Source organism: Parus major, chromosome 9, assembly GCF_001522545.3.
Source record: "Parus major isolate Abel chromosome 9, Parus_major1.1, whole genome shotgun sequence".
NCBI lineage: Eukaryota > Metazoa > Chordata > Aves > Passeriformes > Paridae > Parus > Parus major.
In genome coordinates, this window is record NC_031778.1 from 10,013,046 (window position 1) to 10,028,085 (window position 15,040).

At 43.2% G+C, this 15,040-nt stretch overlaps 1 protein-coding gene across 1 annotated transcript in view; it reads right to left on the minus strand.

Moving 5' to 3' along the window:
* PID1 (phosphotyrosine interaction domain containing 1) overlaps nucleotides 1-11,724 on the minus strand; it is an 81,172-nt gene extending 69,448 nt beyond the window's left edge. Inside the window, exon 1 of the mRNA XM_015638349.3 lies at nucleotides 11,542-11,724. Within this exon, the coding sequence (XP_015493835.1) occupies nucleotides 11,542-11,544 (3 nt within the window). The 5' untranslated portion in view covers nucleotides 11,545-11,724. The remainder of the gene's footprint in view (nucleotides 1-11,541) is intronic.
* Nucleotides 11,725-15,040: the final 3,316 nt, after the last annotated feature.

The following is a 15,040-nucleotide window of genomic DNA, read 5'->3' on the forward strand; positions in this document are numbered from 1 at the left end:
ACTCAGAAGATACTCATGATCTGAAATAATTTCCATCCTCCTGAGTTACAGGTAGACCAGAGAGCTTGCAGGGCAGCTTGCTAAGAGGGAGTGATGCCAGTGAAATGTCACCTGCAGAGTGTCAAAAGCCCCTGTGCTGGCCCTTGGAGAACTGCACAGGCAAAAGCAGGAGCCAACAGCAAAAAAAACCCTGAATTAACAAGGCTGAGCAGAAATCCTGAGGACATAAGTGTTTTCCAGCCTTGATTGCCCATTTTCTGGAAATAGCAGTACCTCCAACCCCACTACCTTTCCTTTGCTGACCACAGCAAAAGGAGAGGTGTAACAGCATAAAAAACATTAAGCTCTGCAAACAAATTGCTGCACAGCACCTGGTACTTCTAACAGCTCTTCACTAGCCTGGTTTAGAAACTGAAATAAACACTACACTTTTGTTTCTAAAGGCAAAACCCATCTGTCACTGGCTGTGCTCTGAAACACACCTCTTGCTAAACCCCAGCTTGCAATTGCACGAAGCACACCCCACTCACAGGGCTCCAATGGGCACACTGACCAACCACTGGTCTCCTTCAATGCACTAGTGCTGTATTTTGCCCACTGATCTAGCTCCTGGAGAAGGGGAAAAAAAAAAAAATAAGAATGCATGACCCCTGGCCCCTGACCCAGCAGCAAAGTTTTCAGTATTTTAACAGTGATTTCAAACAGGAGCAAAGCCCAGCCTGAGTCCTCAGATTATCCTTTGCAAAACCTCAGGATTAGCAAACAAAGAGATCAAATCAGTTGGCTTGAGACAAACTGTAATTTCTGTACCTATATTTCTTAACACTAGGTACATAAAACTGCAGAAAAGAAGTCCTAGAAAAACACAAAGTGATGTTAACCACAATGGCAAACTGAATGTACCAATCCTTTCCTCCAGCCAGGAAACATTTTCAAGCTGTTTCTTTTAAGCTAGTCACAGGGTAGGAAATGCTTCTTAGACACAAAAATATTTTCTTTTCCAGAAGACACCATAAAACCGAGGCACAGAGCACAGTATATGTTTTGATGAGAATTAATTACTTGTTTACTGTGGTAGTTCATTACACAGCTAATCCCCACACATTGTCTAAACAACTTATTTCCTCCGGTGAGTGAGGAAAGGTCAACATAAACAAAACGGTTTGATTTTTTTTTAAAGAAGAAAATGCAGAGTACTGGCAACACATCTGCAGGGCGTAAAAAGCTAAACAGCAACAATAGAAAATGTCCTTTCAACACTTTCCAGTATTTTCTAAGTGCAGGTATTCCAGAATGAAATGTTACCAAATATAATGGAATTGAGATGTTCCAGTATACAAAAATATTGTTCTAAAGCAAGAGCTATTAATTCTTCAGAGCTGTGGGCTGTAGTTTATCATTAGCATCTAGAAGTGAGGGATGGTTCTAACAGTCAATTCCATTTCTCCCCAGTGACTAAATCATGTACTAGCTAAATAATTTATGAATGTCAAAGGGTGACAGTTTTCAATTAAGATAATGAGATTCTAGAGGCTCTAGCCATCTGAACCCTGTTTGTGGATTTTCTTGCCAATTAAAAAAAAAACCAAAACAAAACAACAAAACACAAAAGGAAGCAGACTGACAAACTGATTTTACTTAAACTGCGTACTAACAATTTAGCATTAATCCTACCATATATCTGCTAGCTACATACCAAGAATAAATATTTATACTAGTCACCACATGTTGTTAGACATTAACACGGGGTTAAGAAGATGTTAATTGAATCATGGACATTGGAAACTGACATCATTTTGCTCCCCTTGTAACTCTTCAGCTCCTCAGGCAAGGACCCAGCCTTTGTCCATACTGCATCTCAGCAAATGGACACACAGCATCCGAGGCCTGGCTGCTCTAGCAGAAGAGGGCAAAACAGACAAGGGAGAAAAATCAAGAAACTGCTCACTGGCACAGCAGGAGTGGGCAGGCCCCCCAACATCCAAAGTGCCCTGCTGATCCTGGATCAGGTCTAAATGAGGACACATCCCTCCAGCAGCAAACATTGCCTGGGTGCAGAGATATATACTCCAGACCTTTGTAAATATGACCCCTGTAAGTGACCATCCTACCCATTAGACCCTTTACTGTTAACTTCCATGGAGTATCTATGATATAAGTGCTGGTAGCAACAACTATTATCCTTTTTAGCCATCTCACACCCAGTGTCCAAAGTAATTCTTTATATTGACCCACTAGTTTTCAGAAAAACAAACAAAAAAAACCCCAAAAGAAACCCAAAAGAACAACAGCTACAAGCTTCTCAGGGTGAAACTTCAAACTCCCACAGAAGTTCAATAAAGTTAACTCAGAAAAGTAACACCGCATTAGACTTGTTGGTTCAGACGTTACTAAGCACTGGCCAGACTCCATGCTTTCTCTTTTTATTTTACTTACAATTAGCTGGCAAGAGACGACGATTAGCTAGAAAAACCACATTCCCTTTTGACCTCCAGGTGTACAAAGCAGAGCAGCATTAAGTGTTTCCTAAAGCAAACCCTGGATCTTTAGGCAGTGTGCAGTAAGGCTTCAAGCAGCCGCAGCAGCAAGTCCCCACACAGCATTTAAAGCACAAGCTCTCACTACGGAGCTCCTTAGCTCCTGGTCAGATCTATCACAGCAGGCACTCAGTGTCATGGCAGTCTTGGGCATCTGCCTCCAGACTTCTCCAAAGCCTTGTTCCAAGGCTGGACCTGTACAAACTACTGCATACATGAGAACTTAGAGGGCAAGATTACAGCATATTTCTATAGAATAGTGTGCACTGCCAGCTCAACTCCCTGTTCCACTGGAGATCTGGATTTATCCATCTCTGTTCCCAGTTCATACCCATACTCAGGAAGAATCAGAAGGGACAAAGAGTGCAACAACAATGCCAAGTATCGTGAATCACCCAGGCAAAGCAAGGGCTGCTACTCTGCTGCAGGCAGCTCTGTTCACCAGGGAATGTCACCATCCAGGACACAGGATCCAGTCACCTTGGCATTGCTGGCACTGAAATCATCTTCTTCCCAGTGGAAAAACTGATTACATTTAGGAGGTGACAATATGCTTGAAAGTCATTCCTCCCCACCTCCAATAGATGGACAAATTGTGCTGTGTCAGTTTGTTCCTGTTACAAAATAGTCCCCACTTCCCCTGGAGAGCTCCCAACAGCTCTGTTCCCTCCCTGCCCAGTCCATCCCACTGGCATTGCAAAGGGAGCCCTTACCTGCTCCTTCAGCCAGAGAGTTCCAATTCAAGGGCTTTAATAAAACTCTATCTTATACAGCTGCTGCCTGATGACACCTACTAACTGCAATACTACAAAGACTAACTTTTCTGGAAACTGCACTGCACAGCCAAAAACACTGCACAGAGGGCTCTGCAGCACAGCTGGAATCGTTAGCAGCAACTAACATTGCTATCTAGAACTCCTCAAACTTCCATTAATTTACAACCAGCATGGGAAGTCACATAAGGCGCTGGCACGGCAGCGTAAGGTCATTTTAAAGTAAACACCAAGTTACAGAGCTCAGTGGAGACCAGATTTAAAAACCTCCCAGAAAAGTGTTTAAAAATTAAGAAAAAAAAAAATTAAAAATCGACAGATAGATTTTTGGTAAATGAGGAAGAATATGACTGCATATGTATGGACTTGTGTTTCCAACAAGTTGTTAATCTATGCTTTCTTTTCATAGGATGAGACAGACTGCTCTTTAAACTTCAGTTTTGTAATGATGGCTGCTGGATAAGAAATATTTGCTTGTTCCTGAGAAGCACTGAAAAAAAATAAAAAGCAAAGTGGGCATTTCTCACCCTTTGAAGAAACAAATACATGACGTTTTCACAAGAAAATGTGAAAATAAGATCTCAGAAACAGACTGGATCTACAAATAAGAAATACAGGTTTTGGCTGAAAACAGAAAATATTTTGTGAGTCTCTGAAGGTGTGTCAGGCTCCTGGCTGTGCTGGGCAATAACTGCAGCCACCATGGAGCACCAGGGCTGGTGATGCTCTGATCCCACTGTCAGGCAGCTACCACAGCCCTGCTCCCACCCTTCTGCAAGGGACCCACAATCCCTTTTTCCCCCCACAGAGAGGAGGAACTGGGTGACTGCAAGGCTTATTAACATGTCCATAAGTATTCTCTAAAGTGGTTTTTGCCCCAGCCCCAAGCAAGCAGGCAGTGCGCTCACTTCGTGACAGACGTTCCTCTGGCGGACACAGAGCAGCCCCTTATCCAAACAGCATTAGGGCCTGGTCCAGGATGACCTCAACAGCACACACTTTCCAAAAAGAGTCATACAGAAACATTTAATTCAGCTCTCTTAGACATTAAGTCTTGTCTCATATAGCTACTCTTAAAAAAACAAAAAAAAGAAAGAAAAAAAAAATCAAGTAAAATTTGGACCTTAAAAAAAACCACATGGGCTTCTTCTCTTCTTTTTTTATAAAAAAAGAAACATAGGGTAACTCCACTGGCATTAGTATTGGGACTTTGATTTATACCAACATTCTCTAAATCCAAATTTGGACCAAAACCCACATATAGACAGGGACAAAGTTTATCCCCAAGTGAACAAAATAACATCTCTCGTAGACATTAATGGCTTCTGAAACTCTCTAGCTTGGTATGACATTAGTGATTTAAATGCCAAATCACATTCACTGTGTTTATCTTGGGAAGCTCCACATCCATGTACAAACACCCTCAGACCATAACAGAGGAATGAAAGGTCAGGCTGTTACTTTCAGAACCAGTGCAGCAAATCTAAGATAAGGGCATTTCCCTGGTCAGTGCCACTCACTGCATCTGGCTATTTTTCAATTATCACATCAGCAGCATGAATAATTTCTGATACAGAGAAATAAAATACTCAACTTTTAAAAAGAAGCATTAATACACGCTGAAAGTAATTTAAACCAACCAGAAGTGAGTTATTTCTGAATAAGTGAGTTATTTTAAATCTGCAAGATTTCTGCAGATGTGGATCCCGGGCCATGCCAGGCTGCTCATGGACCTCTCAAGTCCCCAGCTGATAACCTGCTCCTCCTACACTCAGAAGCTCTACATCACTATATAGCACTTAACTTCATCCAAAGCCTCCTTATATTCTGTCTGTCTGACAAACACACGTAGATACCTTAATCTATACAGATTTCAGCTGGACCCTGCTCTGCCCTGCTGGAGCGCAGTCCCAGGCTCAGAAAACCTCTCAAGCTTGTCTAGTCACAGGGGTGAAAACTCTAAGCTGCAGCTCTGAATGTCTCTTTCCAGTTGAAGATCGTCCATGACTCATTTCAGCTCACACTTGCAGCTCAGCTTCTCTTCAAATGTGACTTTTCCTTAGGGGCGATGAGCTCCACCACTTCTATAGCCTGAAACTTGTCAGCATTTTAAATGTGAGCAGGACTTAAATGGAGAACGGCTTCAGGAAAAGAATTATTAAGCACTAACTAGAATTTATTACTAGAATAAGTGAATATTTTTCACTGTCTTGAAGTGCCAGAGCTTTTCACTACCCTTGATTACAAAAGGAAGTCAGCTCATTCATTTAGATATTAGCTTCAGGCTGGCCATAATGCCCAGATAGGCTTCCCTGTGCCTTGGCAGACCCTGCAGTAAGACTGCTATTTCTGACAGAGCTATTTCCTACACCAGGAAATTTCCCCACTTCCCACTGGACACCCCCCACAGAAATTATTTGAACTCCATGTGTGATGGCCATTGAGGAAAACAAAACCACAAGTCTTCACAGCAGATTAAATCCTGAAAACTCCTGTTCCCAAGCCAGAAGTTGCAGGACTGTGAAGGGCAGGTGCAAGGAGTCACAAATTACCTCAAAAGCTACAAGGAAAAAAAAAAAGACTGTTGCAACACACATCTGTGGGAAAAGGCAACAGCAGAACCCACCTGAGCTTCTGTAACCTTTCAAATTGTTGAACTCCTTCTATAGCAACTCTGTATTTTAGAGGTACAAGATTAAAACATTGCCCTTTGAAAATGTTACATGTCTCAGCACCAAGCTTCAGGCTCTTTCATGATAAAAGAGCCTCTAAACACCAGATCAAAACAAGTCAGTCACAAACAAATGCTTCCTAGCATTCCTTATAAACCACAGAAAAGTTACATTGCCATCTCAAATGGCAAGATAAAAGTTAATGGATTCAAAGGCCTATCCCTACACACCGAGATAAGGCTGCATGCCTACATCTCAGTGAATTAACACTCTATCAAAGTGAACTGTCCAATCTCATAGAAAGTAACATCCCTTCTGCAGCCTTCAGCACTGATGCTCCATCAACAAGAATGTGACAGAGAGGGTTCCACCTCCCCCATCATCCCAACAGGCAGCACTGCCGATGGCAGCGCAGCACAGCCTGAAGGGAGCCACGGCCACAAATCCACAGTTCCCAGCTCAGCAAGGGTGAACCTAAACCCAGCTCAAGGCCTGACCAGTCCCTATGCTTTGTCTTTGGCTGGAGCATCTCGGGACTTTGGGTGCCTTAGAAATCAGATGCGTTTTTTTTCTTTGTTACCTACCAGAAAAACCAAGCACCCAGCACTCTTCAGCAGCACTGCACATCCCTCCAGCAGTTCGTTCTAGCAGGAGGCACCAAATCTGTCTTTACTATCAGGATTTTCTCAAACACACAGTACCAAGCTCAATAGGCTCTTTCAGCCACACTATCAAGAGGGCCGACATAAAATTTTCAAAATATCCTTCCTTCTAATTCTAATCCAAACAACAGAGCACAGCTGTGAAAACTGAAGCCTGTACAGATCTCTGCTGTACAGGCTCCTTCTTAAAAGCACTGGGACAGGATTCAAGCTTCTACATTTTCTGATTCAAATTTATAGTCAGGCACAGAAAATTCCCATGGACTAGGGAAAAAAGAAAAATGCTTAAGCTGACAATTTTCTGAAAGATGAAAAAAATTCACTGCTGTCTTCTGCTGACACACTGTGCAGCGAGCTGGGACAGAGGTCCACACTATGCCCTGACAACCAGGCAGCTCAGGGAGCTGCCAACTGGTGTTTGCTTAAGCTCCAAAAGGTACTTTTCTGGTCAAAAACCAGAAAAAATATAATAAATGTCATATGGAAAAGCTAAAATCGGGGAAAAAGGTTCAGTTAAATAAATAACCTCAAATGAGGGGAAAAAGGATTAAAACTCTGTTTTTGAAGTCTGATGTATTTTTTTCTAACAATTTTGCTGCTTGTCTTTTCACTCTCTAGCTCAAAGCCAAAGCCAGAACAACCAGGACACCATAACAATTCCCAGTGCTCCTCTCCCCAGAAGAAGGGAATACTAGAAAACCAAGGACAAAATTCCTTAACATGACACTAGAAACCAAGTTCAGCGTACTAATTTGGATGGGACAGTTTTGATGAATAATAACAGATATTTCTCCTGGTATAATTCCTCTTATCCTGCCTCCCAGCCAGCAGAATTACTCAGGAAGCTCCATAGCAGAGAACTGTTCATTTTAAATGAGACCGCACAAACCCTCTGGATCTCCTGTAACAGTCCAATGGATGGGCTTCCTGCTCTGCTCTTGAGTCACCAGGCTCAAGGTTGGTACTGACCCCAATGAAGCTTGGATGAGATCCCACTGCAGGATCTTCAGAGGAGCTACTTCACCAGTGGGACCAGACTGACCATCAGTTCTCCTCTCTAGACACTCCACCTCACCAGTGGGTGAGTTTTCACAAGAGCGCAGTCCACCAGGTAAAACTCTCTGGAAAAGACTGACCCTGAACAAAGCTGAATACAGCCAGCTGAAGACTTGTAAACTTACTCCAGAGTCATTCTGCAAGCTTCACATGAGATGGAAGGAACAACCATCTCTCAAACCCAGAGGAAGCTTGGAATGGGAAGAAAGAGGTGGCCACAAATCTGAGCTTTGGGACACTTGATTACTTTTCTATCTGCTCTCAATGTTCTTGGCAGCTCCCATCAAATATATCTTGAGAAAATTATTTTATGTGACCAGACATTTGAAAATTGTCTGGCATAACACACAAGGCCACAAAGGCTGATGGTGCAAGGACTCTGCCCCAGTGCTATCCCAAACCCAGCAGCACTGCGCTAGCAGCACAGCTCTCTCAGCAAAACTCATAAGAAGCGACTCAGGTTAGAAGTATTCCTGCTCACATTGCCTGGAAGCAAAACCAGCCATTAATCTGTGAAAGGGACATTTATTTAAATGGTCCCAACAAAAACACTTAAGGAGGTTTTTCAAAGACCAACACTCCAGAAGTCATCACCAAACTGCCAAGGTGTCAGCACAAGACCAACTTAGTCACTCTGAGGCTATGTGTAATTTCATTGAAGCAACATCATTAAAAGAATATTAAATACTGGCAATACACAACTTTTTCTTTTTCCTTCAGATTCTGTGCAAATATTTATATTTGCCACTCCATATTTTCAGTATTTCAGCAGGAAAAACAAATCATGAAATATTAGGTTTTCTCAGGACACTTCACCCACATTTAACACCACTGGTCAAAGAGTTCTGATACATATAATCAGAAACAGCTCAGAAGACTTAACACTGTCACCTGTAACTTTTCCAGCTATTATATGAAGTGCAAATAAGTTCAATTACTATACATGAAAGCACTATGAGGGAAAAAATATTTTAAGGACTAAACATTGTTTAAAGGGACTTTTCAGCTACACATTTACTTGTCTCTTGGTAATCAGATTCTCCTCTTGCCTGCACAGAGCCACATCAAAAAAGTAGTGCTGTAAGGGTGAGGACACAGCCCAACAACTCAACACCAACCCAAGGCGTGTCTGCTAAGAACACAGCTGTGCCTGGAAGGAAATGGTAACATCTGGGCACACCACTGCTGACTGTCCTGTCCTGTTGGATGACACCAGGGACACACAGAATCTGAAACAGGCACTTAAAATTCTGCACTACTTACACTGAATGCTTCAGTTTGCCTTTCTTCAAGGAAATCACTGCTTAATTTTTTTTTTTTTCTTGGTCATCAAAAAGGCTGGCAGTTTCATTAACAGAAACTAGTACTATACTATAAATGAACTCTGAAGATGATTTCTCAGGGGGCTTTCCACAAGGCACTCACTGATTTTGATTTTCTTTTGGTCATAGAATGCTTCCCAAACTTAACATTTTTCTAGAGCCATTCATATTCTACAAAGAATAGATAATGTAGAAAAAAAATAACTGCCTGAGCTAAGTGGTGCCAGATGAGCCTCCTGGAATCACAAGGCTTTGTTTTAAAGATTCCTGACTGCTGTAAAGTCATAGCAGCAAGCGAGTGCAAAAATTCTAATGCCTTGAAAGATATCCTGAAGCTACATAGTGCCAAAACACCGGGCTGTAAGACTTCAGACGTTTGCAGCCACATGACTCAGGCTTAAATTTCAAATACTTTTCATTTTTTCCTTCTGACATAATATTTAATGAAACCAGAGTTCAGTAGTAGTATCAGTCCTGCTGTACATGTCTTGCAGCAGCTTCTGCCTAGACAGCTGTTTGTGTGCTTACAACTTGCTTGTGTTTGGTTTAGAGGTTTTCCATATGCTTTAAAAATTGGAAAACTATTGTTTCAACTGACTGTATGCTGTATTTTTAACACACATATGCATGTGAACACTGAAAAGGATTAGAAACTCGTTTTGAATGCACCAATAGCACCTAAAACTATATTACACCTGAACACATGCAAACATTTGTCACCAAACCACAGTGGCTGTGATCATCTCAAAGCCATCACATGTGTCTAAGTCTACCCAGAGCTGACTTCCCTTTAGTGAAAGATGTTTCCAATGCTCCTGATCTGGGAAAGGCATTTGATGAACATAGTAGTAGTAGTGGATGCTTTTAATATACATGAATTTAGCAACAGAGTCTACAATCACAAAATTTAAAAGTATAAAAGTAGATTGAAGATGCAAGGCTACAGGTACATTATCAAATTGCTTAACAAATAATAAAACAGCACATGTGCTTATGAAGCCTTGGAAAAAAGTTCTCACAGTCCAGCGCAAAGGTGAGCAGCAACACCCCAGTACTGCTGCTTTCATTTTCTCCACTTCCATTAACAGCTACACTGTTTTACTGCTGTATCATAATGATGTGGAAGTACATTACACCAGCAACTCAAAGACTGGGAAAGCAATCTCACACAATCTTCTTTCTCATGGACTTCAGAGGAACTGCACAAGTTACATGATGGCAGAATTAAGCCCTGGGGTTCAGGAAATCAAACTTGCCCCAGTAAAGGACTTGAAGCTTCCAGCCCCTCATCACCCACTTCACTTAATCTCATCTTGTCCACCCACAGCTCTCCTGCACAGTATTTCACAGCACATTAGGAGAGATGTGGAACTTTGCTTTACAAAATAAATAAATTCTAACAGTATGACAATACACTACAGTCATCCATGATTAAATCCTTGCCCAAAAATGGACTTAAACTGTGGGTTTCAATAAGAATATTGAACTTCCAGATGAGCAGAGAATCACTCAAGTCCTACTGTGAGCACTTGGCTATCTGCATGCCCATATGAAGCCAAGCAGTGTCCAGCCCAAAGTTCCATGACACAGCACCCGTCTGTTCCCCTCTGCCTGGCCCCCACTCACGTGAGCCCACACCCTGTAACACCCACAAAAGCAGAGTGATACCTTCTCCAAAAAGAGGGTTCATGAGCATGGCTCAGCTCAGGGACACCCAGCAACACAGCCCAAGGCTGGGCAGCACCAGCACTGCTGCGCCGCTGCTCTGGGGAAAAGCTGTTTGAATGTGGTGATCCCTATTACCCACATGTGTCAAAGAGAAGCAGGGAAACTTATAAACAGGGCTTATAAACAGCACAGCCTTGGAAACTATGCACCCACCGGGATTTATTATCTAGAAACCATGTCTGGCATCAAGCTTCCAGGAAAATTGAGGTTACAAAGAAAATAGCAGTCACCTCTCAGGCTGTGAGAACACCTTGCTTGTTTTCAAACACCACTTCAGAGTCCTCACAGGAGCATCACTGAGACCATCAGCTCCAAAATCCCAGCTGTGCTGCCAAGGGCTGCTGAACCAGGCACAGAGGGTACATTTGGGAATAGTTTTTAAGAAAGATTTCACAGTATTTTCAGCATCATTTCAGTAAGTTCCACAGCCACAAACATCAAGGCACAAATCAGCGCCCACTGCTCATAATCATGGATAAGGTCTGCTACAAACACAATGTAAATCAGATCAGGAAGATACAGTGAGCTCCTGACTAAAGTCTCCACATTCCCAGCAGGGGGAACAACCTTTAAATACCTGAAGCAACCTTGGTTGCTGCACCAGAGCAGAGTGGGAGGTCACACATGTTCCATATGCTCACCTGCACTTTACTGAATACAAGCCAGGAATGACACCACAGAAATTAGAAGCAAAAGAGTCTCCCAGACAGACACAGATCCAGATCATCTCTCTTACATTAAGTGTGAACAATGCTAATCCTGTATTACCTGCAAAATCATGATCTTCTTACCATATCAGAGACTTGCTGATCCCTGTGGTATACTCCTGCAACATCCCAGAAGTATGACTTCACATGTAACTGCCTGTCCCACTAACTTTGGAGAAAACAGATGAAACTTCAATGTTGCTATAGGTGAAAGAATCATAAAAATTGAAAAGAAAAGAACAGCAAAAGAAAAAGCAGGCTTCGCTGTACTATACTTTCAAGAATAAACCTCAATATCTAAATTTTTCTAGCTTATTCTTCTAATCCGTTTAATTCAATTCTACAGATCTTCCAGAAACAGAGAGGCTTCTTCATTAAACAGCAGCATAACAGGAAAAGCTTCCATCAGAAGGAAGTAGAGAACAGGCTGACAAAAACAAAACAAAACAAAAACAAAAAAAACAAAAAACAAAAAACCAAAAAAAACCCAAACTGACAAACCCAAATCAAAAACCAAGCAATCACATCTTATTCCAGCAAATCCAGAAACCAAGGCTCTGAGAAGGGGGACACATTTTAGCAGCAGATGAAGCTTTCAGCAGCAAATGGCCACAACAGCAGTGGGGATAAGTCCAGTTCATGCCCCAGCTCACTGTGTTCTGTAACCCAGCTGCTGATGACACTTCGTTCCTATTGCGTATGCGTGAGCTTTGCTGCTGACCTCACTACTGGAATTATACCCATCCAGTCAATGCCAAAAAACTTCAGCACAAACTATGAAACTTGACAGGACTGAGCACATTTGGAACAGTTGTAGATTTTGCACGAATGGCAACAGACCAGGAATGTGCAATCCTGTCATCCATTGTGTGGGACTGGGAAAGGAGGCCCATAGCAATAGAGGACCATGGCACAGTTTGTTAGAACATGACAGGAGCCTTCACACTGCGACAGCCACTGCCATTTATGTTAAACATACACAGCTTGCCTTAGTGCTGAGGGCAGGACTGACCCATACCAACAGGCATCCACTTCCAAAGGCAGTTCATACTTTCCCTTACTGAACCAGGCCAAAAGAAATATTCTGAGAGATGAAAATATTTTCTTTGCCATTTTACTTAGTACAGAGCTACACCACGGACTAACAACAGACCTGCACTTCCCCACAGCTGGGTACTGACACAAGATACATCTGGGTCAAAACTAAGCCACATACCATGCCCACATTAGAACATCAAGAAAGCCAAAGCCTTCTTGCGCTTCCTACACCCATACATCAGCCTGATGTAAAAGACAGGGATGTATCTGCCATTATACATCCCCTAAATATCCTACAGTAGTGACTTGGCATAACTGTAATCCCAGAGCACATTAATAGAGACCATAAGATGTCATCTACTCTAGCCAGTGACCACAAACCACCCTGGTACAACCAAAATCCCACACCCAGAGCTGCACAATACTTGCTTGTCAACCAGGGAGAGAACTTGTGGGGACAAGCAGAGGGCCCCCCTTCAACAACTCCACTGCACCAACATTTGTTTCACAGCAATTATGTGCCAGGAGGGAGGGAGCCTTGGACAAAAAGAACAACATGGGACACCTGAAACTAAATTAAAATGTTGAGGGGGTGGAAGAAGAGAAAAAAGATGCATTTATACTTTGCACAAGCTCTCCTCAGGAGGCCAGGCAGTGCTGCCAGCAGTTCTAGCCAGGCTGATGATTCACAACATGTCAAAGGGAGATCAGACTACTTGAAAGGACCAGGCTTCAAGGATTTTTTGGAGGAAAAAAAAATTCAGAGGGGTTGGGGTTATTAGATAGCCTATTGCCCATGTAACTCTAGCTCACATGTATATGGATTAGGATTAAGCTTTCAGTTACAGGACCTCACCCTAGTTACCTCAGCATCCTTCACATCAGTGCATTCATTTTGTCCACAATATACTACACTGTTATTTAGCCCCTTGTGTGAAAGCAAAGTTATTATGGGCTTCCTGTGACTTTCCCAAGGCTTTCTCCCCATTTCAGGAGCTGGCATAAATCCAAAGCATCCTTTAATTCTGCAATTTTGAGCTTCCCTGATTTCTTTATTTTTTACAGCACCTATAGTTATTCATGTACTTCCCCAGAAACTCTTGTTGACACAAAATGTATTTACAGGCACTCGGCATTTTGATTAGCTCAGAATGCCTGGAGACTCCAGCCAGAGGCAAACAAAGTGGATTTGCACAAAGTTAGTGGCCACTGCTGAGAACTTTGGTGCTTGTGGCTCCCTTTCAAGAACAGGGAGGAACACAGACTCCCCTTGCTTCAGGCTTGGGTTCTGGTGCAACAGATAAGAGAAAGGCTCAGTGATCAATTATCCCCCCTCCAGAGAGCCCTGGTTCCCCACAGCAGACAGCCATTCCCACCTGCTCCCTAATGCCATACCCCTAACAGTGCACAAGATACAACTAAACAAGGCTAAACAAGGTTACACTCACAAGCTTATTCTGCAAAACACATGCATTTGGTTCTCTTTAGCCTTACACACTTTTGCAGCCAGTATCAGATATTTGTCATAATAGTACCTTGTTATTTTAACACCTCCCTAATTCCACAAAGGGGACATAAAGCCATTCTGTACAATCCAGACCAGCACAACTCTACTGACCTCAGCTTTCCCTTTCTCCTTCCCTTACCTTCTCCTTTGTCACCAGCCCACGGGTGCAGCCTCACCTGAGGTCTGTCCCTGCTTCAGCATTTCCACCAGGGAACAGCCCCTGCTTCCACAGAGCCCAAGACCATTAACTCCTTCACTCAGGGCATCCTGCTACTTGCGTTTAGCAGAGAGGTTTCTGACTAACACAGGGAAAGAAATAACTAGTAATACGCTCACATAGTTTTACCCCGGAATCCATCAGCTGTGTATGTGGTGCGTCATTCCTATCCACTAAAAATCAAGCTTTTTATTGTAGAGAAAAGTACAGCTTTTTCAGACCAGGAATTATTCCCGTTACTGGCTAGCGAAGATTAAAGCTCATGGATCTCTCAGCTTGGCTCTACTATCAACTCAAATCAAACTGCTGAATTTTCTGCTTGGTGATATCAAAGCAAATACTCAATTTGAATTGCAAAAGTAGTAATAACCTTTTCTTGTCATCTGCTGTGCCCATAGATTTTTATTTAAGATATCCAACTCTCTCTCACTCGACACTTGCTCTGGAAAACTACGCGAAACAGACGCAGTCGAACTACAAAGTGAGTTTTATTTCATCTCGCTCTCTGCCTGTGTCGGATTCCCCCGGACCATGCAACACGCACACCAGCCACACGAACAACGGCAGAGCCGGCACCGCTCACCCGACCGCCGCCGGAGGGTGCGGCAAGGGGGTACCCGGTGACCCTGACACATCCCGACCTCTGGGCGTGGGGGTGGCAAAGGACTCCCACGGGATTCCGCATCCCCCACGCGCCGCTCCGAGGGACCCTCCCGCTGCCGCGGGTCAGGCAGTGCCGGCCCGGGGGTGCCCCTCACCCGAGGGGCGGCGGAGAAGCCCCCGCGCGGCGCGAGCCCCGCAGCCGCCCGCGGCCGGCACCC